General features: G+C 44.9%; 1 protein-coding gene across 5 annotated transcripts in view; it reads left to right on the top strand.

Moving 5' to 3' along the window:
* rasgrf2b (Ras protein-specific guanine nucleotide-releasing factor 2b) overlaps positions 1–15,951 on the top strand; it is a 119,225-nt gene that overhangs the window by 88,903 nt on the left and 14,371 nt on the right. For 4 of the 5 annotated variants that reach the window (XM_052103474.1, XM_052103466.1, XM_052103460.1 and 1 more), the window contains 4 exons: positions 1,221–1,310; positions 2,072–2,178; positions 14,949–15,061; positions 15,235–15,295. In XM_052103474.1, coding sequence (XP_051959434.1) covers positions 1,221–1,310; positions 2,072–2,178; positions 14,949–15,061; positions 15,235–15,295 — 371 coding nt within the window. Of the gene's footprint in view, positions 1–1,220; positions 1,311–2,071; positions 2,179–2,353; positions 2,476–14,948; positions 15,062–15,234; positions 15,296–15,951 lie in introns of those variants that run through there. The other variant, XM_052103482.1, reaches the window with a different exon arrangement.

Raw genomic sequence — 15,951 nt, 5'->3', positions numbered from 1 at the left:
CGTATGATATAGTTTAATGCTGCATGATTGATTGAAATTGCAATATGGCCTTACGTGATTACAAAACCATAACAGGCTGTGTTTGAAAATATTGTCTCTGCATTCAGGATTCCTGCATTGTGTGAACAAGCGGCGTTCTCTAGCGGTTATGTTTCTTTGGATAAAACTTTATATTTGTATATTATATATTTCTGTGGAATTGTCCAACATATGCATAGTATGAATTTATAGTTCTATCATATACATCACATACATGTAAATAATAATGTTTTTTCATATCAATCAAGTTATCAGATTTAGTTATTTTTTGCATCTTTTTAGCTTCTATTTATATTATATTGTGGCTCTTTTTACATTTTTGGCCTGTCAACAGATCCAATCCAAGTTCAATGAAAATTATTTAGAACAGTGAAACAGGTTTTATACCTTTTTGTACATTTTTAAAGCATAATTCCTAAGTAAAACAATGATCATATTACAATATAAGTAAGTGGCAAAATATCGGTATCGGTACTGGCCTATAGGGTTTTTTTTTTTGGTAAAATCGGTATTGGCAAAAAATTGCATATCTTTGTATCCCTACTCATTATTTCAGTTTTTTATTTTTATTTTTGTATTACAAATTTTCCCCAAAATATGTTAATGTAAATAAAAAATCTGTCACAACTTGTGCATTTACTAACCATTTTAACATTAGTGGAAAATGTACTGTCATAAGTTTATCAGAACTCCATATGCCGCAATATTCCTCGCATTAAGCCACCAAAACGAATATAGTGGAAACAAAATCATGATGTGTTTTTTGTGCTTATTGTAGTTTAATTTCACCTGGAAACTGCAGCGAATTGTAGCACGAAAAATATAGTTTGCAAAAATTTAGTTATAGTAACGTTCATTCTATGAGATTAGGTTGGTTTTGTCAAGAGGAGGCTATCTTGTACTATATTTAGAGTGAGTCACACTGTTTGTCACAAATATGCAAGGAAAAACGGCTAAATACTCAAAGCTAAATAAAGTGTTAAAGACCAATGTATGTTTATTTTTTTTAATAATACAAAATAATTTTTGTTTCAATGCCAGTAAAAGATGTTTATGGCCGGCAGATTTTCTTAATTCACTTTGCATGTGCAGTAAAATGTTAATTTTGGACCCTGCATACTGCTCAAAATATAAAATTACCCCTTTTTTATAAAATCTCTTCTCTTTGTTTTCTTTTCTAGTCCAGTCAGCTGAGAACTCACGTTGTTCCGTATCTCCAGCTTCTGCATTTGCTATAGCCACGGCAGCAGCTGGGCACAACAGCCCTCCAGGTAAACTGCACCTTTGAGCAGAACCTTAGAGAAGCAGCATGTTATGATCTGCCCTTTGCTTCAGATTAGTGTGGCCCAGCTCTTTCAAGTGTCCACAAACTGCTGCAGTTGAATTAAGGCATCTATGTTTTGGTAATCCAGGTCTATAAACATCTTCATTCTCACTCCTCATTGATGGAACAAAGTAGAAAATCTTTGATCATAATCAGAGTAACAGGATTACCAGGGGCACATTGAATTAGTCTAATCTGACAAGATTTACATAGAATAAACAGTAAAAACATTTTAATGCATGCATTAACTAACCTTCTCTCATCCTTCTAAATATCATCAGAGTTGTGTTTATGCCATATTCTATTTTGCCACTTATGGTTAAATCTTAACATACAACCTATCTTGGTATGCGAATCCAGCACTGCAACTATATTGGTGCTGTGTTTGTAATAGTATTAGTAAATTGTTATTAATGGCATTTTAAATGTAATTTTAGTATGTAGCTTTTCTCCTTAGCTACCTGCTTAAATAAGCAACACAAACACAATATATAAACAAAGTCACTTTGATAGGGAATCATATGCCAGAAACAAAAATGTAACAATGAAATTAAATGTAAGTAAGCTGTTGATCACATGTAATCCATATGTGTAATGAATTAACAGTTTGACAGGTGGGCTGCTACAGGTCTGGATATTACATAAATGACAGCAAGGAAATTACAGTTATATTTTTATTACCATTACAGAGTGTATTTTCCTTTTCAGTTTTTAACAATTCTGAGCGAACGTGTGACAAAGAGTTCATTATACGCCGGGCGGCTACCAACAGAGTTCTGAACGTCTTGCGCCACTGGGTCTCCAAACATTCACAGGTTTGTCCATCAGCATAAGTTCTTCTGTAGCTTCTCATGATCATATATGACTGTCCCACATTAGGTCACATTGTGTGTTTATATTTTTTTAATACCTATATGAAAACACCTTTTAAAAGTGTGATTTTGTTGACTCATGTGCAATCAAACTCATTTAAACTTCATTTCAACACAGCATTCTTTCATCATCATGAGATTACTGAAGTTCTGGCAGACCTTAGAGATGCATTATACCAGCACCAAAATCATAGAGCTTGGGACAACATTTTTTTGACAAGCCTATCTAGCTTAGTGTTCAGTGCTAAAGTTTTGCCTGCAGATCACACCCGTGAATCGTAAGTTTTATGTATAATATTTGATGCAAAAAATATTTTATAATAATATTTTTTTTAGCTGTTTACATACACATGGGCAAATATTTTCCAGGTATTTTCCAGCATGTGTCAGGCTTGACAAACATTGACTCAACCAATGGCATTTGGAGCGGGATTAACTATTTAATTGATCAACAGCAGATCGGGGTGTGTTTTTGAAAAAGCTGTCTGAACATTTCTTGCTCTGCAATTCTATCAGGAAGGCTTGCAGACTTGAGTAAATTTAAAGATGACATTTATTTGATGCATATGAAATAGGAATGTAATGTCTCTTTTTGACGTAAACCCCATCTGGCGGTCTAAAGAAGTACTCGGAACCATCAGATCATGCCAGAGATAGGAGACAGGGGTGAGGAGCCTACCCCTAAAGAGAGAAATAAATACTACCCCCAAAATAGAAGATCCGGTCAGGTTACGAACCATGTTTGGCGTTCAATCTAGAGAAGAGAAAAGGAGATGTGAAAACCTAGAATTGACACTTGGTATGAAATGCACAATATCTCTGGCATGATTTTGCAATACCTTTGCAGTAGGATAAGCCGTGCTTGCATTTACTGATGGCTTTTATGACAGAGGGACATAGCATGAGTGATATCATGCTGGATGATAGCCCTTGTTTTGAGACAATGAGTTTGATTTTGAGCCTCCGACGAGGCACCCATTGTTGTGCCGAATCTTTGCCAAAAAATATAATAAGTAATATGAGGCCCTATGATAAGGGAGACGTTGTTATGCAGTATCTTTTGTTGAAAGAAACTTTTGATTATGAAACCTCCGACGATGGCGGACATTGTTTGGTGGTTATCGTTGCCAAAAGATGGACAACATGAATAAAGCCATACGATAATGGCGCCATTGTTGTGCAGTACCTTTTGTTGAAAGATATCCTATGATGATTATGATTATGAGATTATGGGCAGGCATTGTTTGACGGTTATCTTTGCCAAAACATGACAACATGCATAAAACCATATGATAATGGCGAAACTGTCGTGCAGTACATTTTGCTGAAAGATATCCCATGTTGATTATGAGCCCTCTAATGAGGTGAGCTAGGCTTGTGCAGTACCTATGCAAAGGAAAACCATGCTTGAAATTGTGGAAGCCCTGGTGAGGAGGGTGGATATAGTTATGCGGTGTCCTTCCAGGACAATAGACATGCTTGAATTTGATAATTGTTTGGGAAAAGATGTGGATGAGCAGTGAGAGCCCCCAACCGCCACCAGATATGTATGAAAACTTATGGCTGATGGAGAGTTGAGCATGTGTGATGATTTGAGGGTTGGGTTGAATATATTTCTTGTAGGATGAGGAAGACCAGAAGCCAAGCATCTTGATTGTGGGTTCTGATAGTCCTTGATGAGCAGCCGTTGTGGCCGCACCAATTCTTAATGAGTTACTGAAGACTAGGGGAGGGGACTGCAATATTTGAGGGTCAGATGCGAATTATAAACTGGTTTGCAGATATTTACCATGGAGCTGTCAAGGCAGGAGGAGCTGGAGATTATAGATATCGCTATGCTATGGCCGCACCATACGTTGTCCGATTTGGAATGTTTGAGATAAAAGGGGGAACTGAGTGTAATTTCTGCACGAGTTGTATCTAATCTAAAAGGGAAGAATGAGGGGCTTAGTCCGACAGAAGGTACGAAAGATCTGGGCAGTGGACGAGAAGTATGCTGGCGGAGGGACATAGTAGATGGAACTCCTGAAACGAGATAGAGAATAGCGATTGAATTGAAAACCCAGGAATGTGTTCGGCTGAGAGTTCAATTGATGCTCTGCAATGTCAAATGTCTCAGTAGGAGCTAAGGAGTTTGGAGGAGGACCTGCCCTAGAGATGATCGCGATGACGGTGGTGCTGTTGCTAAAAATAACTATACGTTTGCGTGCCCAGAGGGGACCCCATAAAATGCTGGCAATGATGGGTCAACTTCAAAGATGCAGATGAAGGGGAGCTGGGTGTGTGTGAAAAATGTGTCTGGCCATTTCCCTGCAAACTATGTTCCTATACAGTACTATACTTACTTTAGTACCTAAACAGCAAGCGATTATCTGAAAATATGTGTCTTTGTATGTAGCCTTGTTCGACTGTGCTCAGTTCCCAGCTGCAGAACCCTTGGAGTTTGTGCTGCACAAATGCACAGTGTGTCAAAAGATTGCAGTGGCTACGAGGTCTGTCAGTTGTGATGGGGCAAGGCTGACTTCTGGAACACCGGCAACAGCAAAGACTAGAATAGTGTTCATGGTTCTGGCATACAACTGTACTAAATGCAAAAGAAACTGCTCTACAGGGTCTATCTAGCATGCATGCCTCGCAAAAGGTCTTAAGTTTGTGTTGTGAAATGGCAGTCTTCCGGCACATCACCAACAACTGATGTCACCTGTGTCACACCACTAATTCGTTCTTGTCTCTCAACAGCGCAAAAACCGAGAGGTCTGCTTAGGCGACATGGGTGTTGCAAGAAGGGCACCCTTGACTCATGATTGCAGCTGTAAATAGTCAAAATGCCTATCATTGTGAATCTTTGTGAGATATTGAAAAAAACGTGTTGAGTTGGTCCGTTCAGATTCAATAAGTACCACATTTACGTGAATACAAGCAAATATAAATCTGATGATAAGCTACTTTATATAACATGAGTGCGGTGTCAGTCTGCGCATCAGTCTGTTTTCCACACCTGCTCGTCACTGCCACAATGAGAGTTAAATTGTGTTGGGTGACAAACCCATTTGAAGTCCACAACAGAGATAGATTTTTGTTTTTACATTTCTGAAAGTTTATACTACTCATTAATGTATTATTTGTATCAATTGTATTAATGAACCATTGATTTATTCTGAATTCATAATATTTACCTTATTTAAAGATTAGTCAGTTCAGTTTGTCATACAATTGACATTTTTAAATCTTAAAATAGTCTACAGTTGGTAATGGTATGACCACAAATGTATCTTCACACCCTGTTTGGTGCAAGTATCTTTATCGATTTAGAGTATCTGAGAAGTGCTTAGTTTGCTATATGCTCTGTAAAGCCAGAGGTGTTCATCATAATGATCTGTGTGTATATAAAGGTGCCGTTATCTAATAGAGATATGACATAAATTCAGTCTATGCCCACTCTTTCATCAGTCCAAGTACAGGATATTGTATTATCAATAATGATGAACTGTTCAAAGCTAAAATATACTGTATACATTATATGTATATTATATACCTGTAAATTTACTGATGTTTCCATTGTATCCTTCATCACTAATAATAGCCTATTCTGTAATATTGTTAGGATTCAGACGAGGGCAGATGGGGAGTGAGGATCTAAATGCAGCTCTTTTATTAAATAAACAAGAAAACACAGAATAAAACAAAACACAGGGAACAAACAAAACATCCACGAGGGGATAACAAAAATGTAAACACTAGAAACAACCACGGAGGGCACGGCAGGAACACAGTCAAAGACACCATAACATTCAACGATCGACAATGACTGGGGAACAAACAGGGTTTAAATACACAGACATGATGATAACAAAACGACAATCAGGTGAGAACAATGACAGAGTGATGAGGGCTGGGAATCATGGGAATTGTAGTTTTAAGACAGTTGACAAGTGAAACACTGAGCAGACAATGGGGAATCGTGACAAATATTTTTGACAGAAATTACCTTGGTATTACAATTTGTAGTTTTTTTGACATGGTCCATAGTTAAGCCATGTATTTGACATGTGCTATAGTAAAAGTATTTTTGAAGTACCTTGGAACACTATGAAAATTTCATTAAATACGAATAACATTATAATATTATATAATACCATCAGTAACATGGTATTACCCTTGTATCATCACAGTGCTTCACAGTGCTTTCACTTTCTCACATCTCTCCTCCCTCACTTCATCCTGTCATCTCTGCTGCTTCCCCTCTGACTTCATCATCCTCTTTATTGAACTGACACTTTCTATAGTGCTTCCTTTTCATTTTCTTTCATATTAATGCAATGTTATTTTACTATATTCTGTGATGAATATTTAGGACTTTACAGCAGTAATGTGTAAAAACCATGATACAATGATGGTGCCATGATAGATAGTAATACCATGGCTCTGAATGGTTACCAATGTAGCCAGCATGTTCAAAAACTGGTAATACCATGGTACTTTTTTGAAAGTGATTATTCTAATGGCTTATTCGTTTAAACAAAAAGTACCGGTAAACTGGTTTTGGCTGAATAAGATGGCTCCTTCAGTTTATGACAGTATTCTAAAAATGACATGACCTCTCCCATTAAAATTAATAAAGCTGTCTACACAGCAAGTGTGCAATGTCGGAAATGCAGTAGCAATCGAGTATTATTATTTTTGATGAACTTACACTACAATACTGTACATACAGTAGAGTGGATTTTCTGATCTGTTACTCATTTGAGGAAAAATTTGAGGCAAACTGCCAACAGCATTTTTGGACCCTTGAAGGGCATTACAGAAAGAGGACATCACTTGAAGGGTTGTTCCAAACAAAACTGAGGAAATTAATTCTATTTCGAAGGGTCCTTCCAAAAAACTGTTAGCAAAGAGTAAATTTATACACTATTGGTGCCATGGGTGTAAAATTTTTACATTTTTCATATTTTCACAATTTATCAATTACAAAATTTGTTGGCCAAAAGAATGTTTTGATATTTTTGTATTACCTTTTACGTTTTTGTTTTTTTTTGTGAAACTATTGGGGCAAAAGGTCAACGTGTGTTCCTTTTCCCCAGGGCAATTAAAATGTTTAAAACTTTTTTTGTAGACTTTAGGTATGTGGCTATGCAGAAATTGACTTTCAAAACTAAGCCTACCCAGAGAAATATTAACTGTAGTAAAAAGTGTGGCAACTAACCCTGTCTCCCCTATATGCTGTAATATCTGCTTTCCACACTTATATAACAAACCACCCTTTCTTATTAATAGAAAAAAAACTTGCAAAAAGTACTGTGGTAGTACCATTGTGCAGTAATGGGTCTAAATGTTAATGCCATGACAGTTCCATAGCAGGGCACTGAATGATTAACATATTCATATACCATGATATTTACATGGTACTTCAAGGTGAAGAGATAAAACTAGATAAAACTAAAAGATCCAGTTACAGGTATGTGCTTTTCTTGGTAAAATGGTTCCAGTGACATTATGATTTTGTGTACATAATTCTTTGATCTCTTGCATTTCTAAAAGTGCTTGGCTTAGACTACTAAATCTCTTTGAAAAATCCCATAAGTGAATAAGATGGCTGAGGATTCAGCTGCACACTAATTAGCACATTAGAGGCGCTGCCCTGACATTTGACCTCTCAAATCCTCTATCAGACTTCATCTTCTTGGTTCAGTTTTTTCCATACCATTTTCATCACAGTGGTGGAAGGCTGAAGTCAGTTATGCTTTAAGACTCTTAAGATGGTATATGTGTTTGGGAACATGGCTGCTGATTTCTAGCTGGACCAAGCTGGCCATTAGCTAATCTAAGCTGGTTTAAGTGATCAGCTGGACCACCAACGGTTGAAGACCTGGTTGGGCTAGTAGACCACTTTGGTCAAGCGACCCTGCTGAAGAAAACATATCATAACAGCTTATTGTGATTTGGTTTGCTGCTTTTCCAAGATAGTCTACCAGCTCTACCAGTAGCTGGAACCTCTCAGAATGTGTTATATGGTCATCAGAAATGGCTCATCCCATTCTGTATCCCTGTCTTAATTTGAATGTTTATGTATGCCTGGCAGATGAGATGACAATTATGTTGGAATTATTAGTATCTCCCCCTCTCTTTAGTTAGCATATTGAACATGAGAGTACTCATCAGAACAACAGACCACAAACACCCAAGTGGTTCATCCATTTTCATTTGAAAGGCTACCCAGAATAATATGTATTCATTATGTTTTAATAAATCATATCAATTGTTTAAATCAAATCAATTGTGCTATTTTGGATTTTTCTTTCTTACTGTAGAAGTGAACATTTACATTTTCATGGATGTAAAGTACCACAGTAATTAAGCTATATTAATAAGCTCAAAAACTATGGCAGAGGAAGGCACACTATACACAGAAGGTATAAAAAAGGATAGATCAAATTATCCGAATACTTTTGTCCCAACGGCCAAATTATTTCTACATTCAACCCAAAGCAACTGGAAACACATAGCGAAGAATAGTGAATGTTTAATAGATGTGGGGTTTTAAAAAGCCAGAATTGAAGAATGCTTTAACTGTGACACTAGAAATTAGCCACCCACCTGTAGTGCTTGCAGGCACACACACACAGAGAGAGAGAGAGAGAGAGAGAGAGAAGAAAGGCTGAGTTAACTGTTGATTGGTGCACTGTGAGACTGTAGAACTGTGGAAGTAGAGTCTCTGATGAGCTCTAATGGAGAGTGTGCAATCTAAAACACCAACATTTTCACTTCCCCTTCTGTCGCTCTCTCCACGTTGTGTCGGAGAAGCGACACTAGGGGTCTCTCTTGAGCGCCGATATCCACCTCTGATCTATGAAAAAAGGCCAATGAGAGTTGGCAGCCAGTATTTGCATGTCCCGCCCCCGGACATACGGGTATTTAAGCGGCGCAAATACGGGAGTTCATTCAGAAAATTTCTTCGGAGCCGATGGTCTGTCTGCAGTTTGCTGCGAGTTTACACACCACTACGTTCCTGTTTCCTCTGACGATCTGCATGCTGTTGGATTTGACGGCGCACAACAGCGGCTTTCTCTTACTTTGCACGGCGTGCATTGTTGCCCCTGAGCGCTTCGACAGCGCAGACACACACACATACTGTGTATTAAAAGCGTTATTTCCCTTAAAAGAGTGAATTTCTCTAAAAGAGCAAAACACAGCGGCGTTGAACGTCCTTTTCAGGACGCGTCTTTTTCAAGATGCCCTGTGTTGTTCCTGGATGCGGTAGAAGCCTCTCTGCTTCAGACGGCCACAGGCGCTGTCTCGTGTGTTTGGGCCGCGATCACACCGAGGCAGCGTTTGTGGATGGTTCATGTTCTCACTGCGAGAACATGACCATGACCACGTTGCGGTCGCGGCTTGCTTTCAACAGAAAGCAAGCCACCCCAGCTGCACCCCGCATTGTTCGTTCTTCCCACGGGATTGAGGACGATGCGGTTTGGCGCTGGGGGCGATTTGGGGGCGGCAGCGGGTGCAGTTTCGCCGGGTAGCCCCCCGCGAACCTCCCGTTCCCCGACACGCTCGCTGGTCCCCGTCCACGCTTGCTGCGATAGCGGCTCGCCTCACGGCCTGGCTGTCTATCCTCCCGAGCCCGAAGCAGATGAGCTCGCCGCCGCATCGGAGAGTGTGATGTCTGATGCTGAGGACTCCCCTGGACTGCTGCCTTTGGGCCAGCAGGCCCAGGCTGAGGCCGACGCTCAGATGTCTGACATGCTTTCCCGGGCCGCCGTGAGCATGGGGTTGGATTGGAACCCTCCATCCTCCCCACAGCCTTCACGGTTGGATGACTGGTTCCTGGGGGCAGCGCGCCGTTCGCGGCCACGCATCCCCCCGGTCCCGTTTTTCCCGGAGGTGCATGACGAGCTGACGTCTACGTGGAGAGCCCCGCTCTCCGCTCGTCTAGGTGCCACCCACTCCACTCTCACCACCCTCGACGGCGGAGAGCACCACGGATACGGGGCGATTCCCCAGGTCGATAGGGCAGTTGCGTACCATCTATGCCCCAGTAGCCCTACCTCCTGGCGTGGCCGCCCCGTACTCCCATCCAAGCCCTGTAGGACAACGTCCTCGCTCAACGCGAAGGCCTACAGTGCGGCTGGACGCGCTGCCTCCGCCCTGCATGCGATGGCCCTCCTGCAAGTCCACCAGGCCAAAGCACTCAGAAGCATGCACGGGGGTGGACCTGATCCTGATGTGCTGCAGGAACTGCGCTCAGCGACCGACCTCGCCCTGAGAGCAACGAAGGCCACAGCGCAGGCACTCGGACAGGCGATGGCCACACTAGTGGTCCAGGAACGCCATCTCTGGCTCAATCTGGTCGAGATGCGTGAGGCTGACAAGAACCGCTTCCTGGACGCACCTGTCTCCCAGATTGGCCTTTTCGGCGACACCGTCGAGGACTTCGCCCAACAGTTCTCCGTGGTGAAGAAGCAGACGGAGGCAATATCTCACATCATGCCCCGCCGCACACCTGTCGCTACGGGCCCTGCCCCGTCTGCTCGCCGAGGGCATCCCCCTGTGGCGAGGAAACCAGCTCCTGCTCCGCCCCAACCTGGGCCCAGCTCTCAGCCCCAGCGTCGAGCACCCCGCAGGCGGCGTACGCCCCCTGTCTCACGAACCCCCTCTAGGACCCGGAAGGCTCCCAAGCATTCCTGAGAAGCGTTGCCTCTGGGTCACCTGGCCCGCAAATGCCATTCTCACGGCAATGTGCTTTCAGATTACAACAGTCCCGGTACACCGGACGCGGCGATCCCGCCTTCCGCCTGCCCACGACTGTCCCCCGGCCGGCCGGTTCAGACGAGTCCAAAGGACACCGACGTCGGACCGCCTCCTCAGTCACGAAAACCTACCTTGACGACTGGCTCATCCTAGCACACTCTCGAGAGTTACTATGCACACACAGAGACCAGGTGCTCTGGCACCTCAGCCGCTTGGGGCTTCAGGTCAGCTGGGAAAAGAGCAAGCTCACTCCGTTTCAGAGCATCTCTTTTCTCGGGTTGGAGTTAGACTCAGTCTCAATGACAGCACGTCTCACGAGCGAGCGTGCTCAGTCGGTGCTGGACTGCCTCGCTTCCTTCAAGCCAGGCACAGTGGTCCCTCTAAAACTTTTCCAGAGGCTCCTGGGGCATATGGCTTCCTCCGTGGCGGTCGCGCCGCTGGGGTTGATGCATATGAGACCACTCCAGCACTGGCTCCAGACTCGAGTCCCGAGACAAGCATGGCACCATGGCACGCATCGGGTAAGGATCACCCCCGCCTGCCTCAAAACACTCCGACCCTGGACAGACCTCTTCTTTTTACGGGCAGGAGTGCCCCTGCAGCAGGTGTCCCGACGCGTTCTGGTCACAAACGACGCCTCCCGGTCCGGGTGGGGTGCCGTGTGCAGCGGGCACACAGCAGCGGGCCGTTGGAAAGGGGCCCCGCTGCGTTGGCACATCAACTGCCTGGAGTTGCTGACCGTCCTTCTTGCCCTCAGGAAGTTCCTCCCGTTAGTTCGGGACAAGCACGTCCTCGTGAGATCGGACAGCACCACGGTGGTGGCGTATATAAATCGCCAAGGCGGCGTACACTCCCGCCACATGTCACAACTCGCCCGCCGTCTCCTCCTATGGAGCCAGCAGCGACTCAAGTCGCTGCGTGCCACTCACATCCCCGGCAAGCTCAACGTCATAGCGGACGCGCTATCACGACAACGCCTGCCCGGCGGGGAGTGGAGGCTTCACCCCCAGTCGGTCCAGCTGATTTGGGAACGGTTTGGTAAGGCCCAGGTAGACCTGTTCGCCTCCCAGGAAACCTCCCACTGCCCGCTCTGGTACGCCCTAACAGAGGCTCCCCTCGGGACAGACGCGCTGGCACACAGCTGGCCCTCGGGGCTGCGCAAGTACGCATTTACCACAGTGAGCCTTCTTGCACCGGTGCTGTGCAAGGTCAGGGAGGACAAGGAGCAAGTCACGCTAGTGGCCCCCTACTGGCCCACTCGGACTTGGCTCTCAGAACTCAGGCTTCTCGCGACAGCTCCTCCCTGGTGAATTCCACTGAGAAAGGACCTCCTCTCTCAGGGACGGGGCATGCTCTGGCACCTGCGCCCAGACCTCTGGAACCTCCACGTCTGGTCCCTGGACGGGATGTGGAAGAGCTAGCCGGCTTACCGGCGACCGTTGTGAATACAATCAACCAAGACAGAGCCCCCTCTACCAGGCACCTTTACGCCCTAAAGTGGCGTTTGTTCGCAGATTGGTGATCTTCCCGAACTGAAGACCCGCAGAGATGCGTGATCGGGTCAGTGCTCCTGTTCCTACAGGAGAGGCTGGACAGGAGGCTGTCCCCGTCCACCCTCAAGGTGTATGTTCCCGCCATTGCCGCCCACCACGATCCTGTAGACGGCAAGTCTTTGGGTAAGCACAACCTGATCCTCAGGTTCCTGAGGGGCGCCCAGAGGTTGAATCCCTCCCGGCCAGGCCTAGTTCCCTCCTGGGATCTCTCGGTAGTCTTGGCAGGACTCCAGAGACCTCCCTTCGAGCCGCTTGAATCAATTGGACTCAGGGCCCTCTCTGTTAAGACGACCCTGCTGATCGCGCTCGCCTCTATCAAGAGGGTCAGGGACCTGCAAGCGTTCTCTGTCAGCGACACTTGCCTGGAGTTCGGTCCGGCAGATACGTCTGTGATCCTAAGACCGCGACCGGGCTATGTGCCCAAGGTTCCTACCAGACCCTTCCGGGATCAGGTAGTGAACCTGCAAGCGCTGCCCCGGGAGGAGGCAGACCCAGCCCTTTCGTTGCTGTGTCCAGTGCGCGCCCTGCGCATTTACCTGGACCGCACACAGAGCACCAGACGCTCTGAGCAGCTCTTTGTCTGCTTTGGGGGACGGCAGAAAGGGAATGCCGTCTCCAAACAGAGGCTCGCCCACTGGGTTGTCGATGCCATCACACTGGCTTATCACACCCAGGCCGTGCCCCTACCCTTGCGGGTCCGAGCTCACTCAACAAGGGGTGTTGCGTCCTCGTGGGCACTGGCCAAGGGCACCTCCCTAGCAGACATCTGTAGAGCCGCGGGTTGGGCAACACCCAACACTTTCGCGAGGTTTTAAAACCTCCGCGTTGAGTCGGTTGCGTCTCGTGTTTTCTCAGGTCCGAGCCCGTAGAACTCGGTAACACGTAGACCGACCGGCCGGGTGGATCGCTTGCGCCCAGCGCCCTTTTCCTGAAGTCAAGGTAAAGTAGTGCGCCGCCTTCCCAGGGCGCCCCACTCCGAGTTGGGACCCTGGTCGATTCCTCCCCAGCCCTCCGGGTCCACGGTTCAGCGGAGGAACTCGCCGACCCAAGCCACTGCGGGTACCCTGATGGCCACCACTAGAAGGATCCCGATGGATCCCGGGTAACTAGAAGGATCCCGATGTTCTTATGTGGCATTGGGGAAGGGTACGTGCAGCCAGGTACAGACGATGCGCGGCACTGGATGAAATCCCTGCCCGCCTCTGTATCGGTGGTTCACGTACACGGTTCAGCGCATGGCAAGATTGGAATGGGTCCCCTAGTGTCGCTTCTCCGACACAACGTGGAGAGAGCGACAGAAGGGGAACGTTTGGTTACGTATGTAACCTCCGTTCCCCGAGGGAGGGAACGACACGTTGTGTCTTTCCTCCGCCATGTCGCTGAACCGAGCCACTGTTGTGGCCGGACCATTTCCAGCTCCTCAGAAAAATCCTGAATGAACTCCCGTATTTGCGCCGCTTAAATACCCGTATGTCCGGGGGCGGGACATGCAAATACTGGCTGCCAACTCTCATTGGCCTTTTTTCATAGATCAGAGGTGGATATCGGTGCTCAAGAGAGACCCCTAGTGTCGCTTCTCCGACACAACGTGTCGTTCCCTCCCTCGGGGAACGGAGGTTACATACGTAACCAAACATTATCAGACTACATTACTCACTCACTTAATCTGCATTAGAGAAATATACATCAGTTTGAGGCTTTATTGAGTGAATCAAATGCTTTGATCTGTCAGTGAAGTGAGTTTAGATTCATCCAGTGGCAAATTAAGGGAGGAGTCATCTAAGGATCAATCCATTAGTCTTTGATTCCTTGTTGGAAATCCAACTTTAACATGTAGCTGTGTCTTGGAATATGGTAGCTGATTTCTAAGATGGTCATATAGCTAGTTCAAGCTGGTCATTAGTTTGTTCAAGCTGCTCCTAAACTGGTCCAAGCTTGTAGACCCTCTTGGACCAGCATGATGGTCTTCAAGTGTTTTGGGTGCTGGTCCCCCAGCATGGGATGCTGGTGTACATGTATCTACAGCAGATCTTTTAACCAGCTTCATCAGAAATACCATGCTTGTCAACCAGCTTCACCAGCTAGGTTTTGCTGGTTAAAAGCATATATAGTATGGTTGGTCCACTAGCAAGACAAGCACCAAACCAGCACTAACAGCATAATCCAGCCTACAACATCATGGCAATTGCATGCTGGTTAAGATGGTCTTTTTAGCAGGGCTGTAAGCTGGTTTTTACAACATCGTCAACAAGCTAATGACCAGTTTAGACCAGCTAAAACCAGTTTATACTGGTAGAAACCAGCAACCAGGTTACAAAACACAGTTTAAGATGGATTTTCCAGCTGGGTTGTTTAGTTTTGCATGGTTCTTACATGTTGTGTTATATTGTGTGGATTTGTGGTCGGTTTCAGGACTTTGAAATGAATGTGGAGCTGAAGATGGGTGTGATCTGCCTGCTGGAGGAGGTGTTGAGAGACCCCGACCTTCTTCCACAGGAGAGGAAAGCCACAGCAAACATACTAAGGCAGGTTATATAAGCACAGCCTCTCACACATGAAAACAAAGGCACTTTCTGAAAGTCACTATGGACGAGAGCACGTGCTAAATGTTTTGCATATCAATGTAGCTCTTTTTTTTTATTTTATTTGCAAGGGAAATATAGAAGCTGATCAGAGGATGTTTGCTTTTTGTCCTCAGTGCCCTTTCTCAAGATGACCTGGAAGATGCGCAACTGAAAATTGAAGACATCCTTCAAATGGTGATAATATGTTAGATTGAAATCCTTGTATAAAGACCCCATGAAATGGCTAGATGAGTGCATTTTGTATTTGATGAGGTCCTTAAATACATGATAATATGTATGCACACTTCCAACCTGATGTTCTTTAAATGTTTTAATTTTGAAATGCTTACTCTAGGTTTGGGTGGCATGATGGTATTTACCGTGCATCTGTAGAAATGTGTCAACCAGAAGACATTCTGCTTTAACGTTTTTCTGCATGGTAGATACACAGTATTTGTGTGGTTATGGATCATTTTTTATGTATACATGAGAGTGAAGAGACAAGGTATAGCATGAAAGCATGTTCGCCTGCAGGATTTAATCTGAGGGTACGCACAGAAATCTGCCATAGAGGTCTACACGGGCCTTAAAATGAAACCCGACCCTTACCCGAGACCCTACCCAGCCCGAACGATAGGCTGCCGTCAGATTTTAAGCGCAAAATCGCTTACTGTCTCATTTCTCCATTCGTAACTGTACTGAAACCGTAAACATGCACAGTTTTAACAAAGCACAGCAGCCCCTTAGTACACTAGATCAGAAGAGGGGAAAAAGCATTGCCTCACCATTTATTTAATGAAACATCACTTGGTGCACAACAATCTGGGATAAAAATGAAACACTGCAACAGT

Source organism: Xyrauchen texanus, chromosome 3 (genome assembly GCF_025860055.1).
Source record: "Xyrauchen texanus isolate HMW12.3.18 chromosome 3, RBS_HiC_50CHRs, whole genome shotgun sequence".
Taxonomy (NCBI): Eukaryota; Metazoa; Chordata; class Actinopteri; order Cypriniformes; family Catostomidae; genus Xyrauchen; species Xyrauchen texanus.
This window is presented reverse-complemented; position numbering and strand designations above follow the sequence as displayed.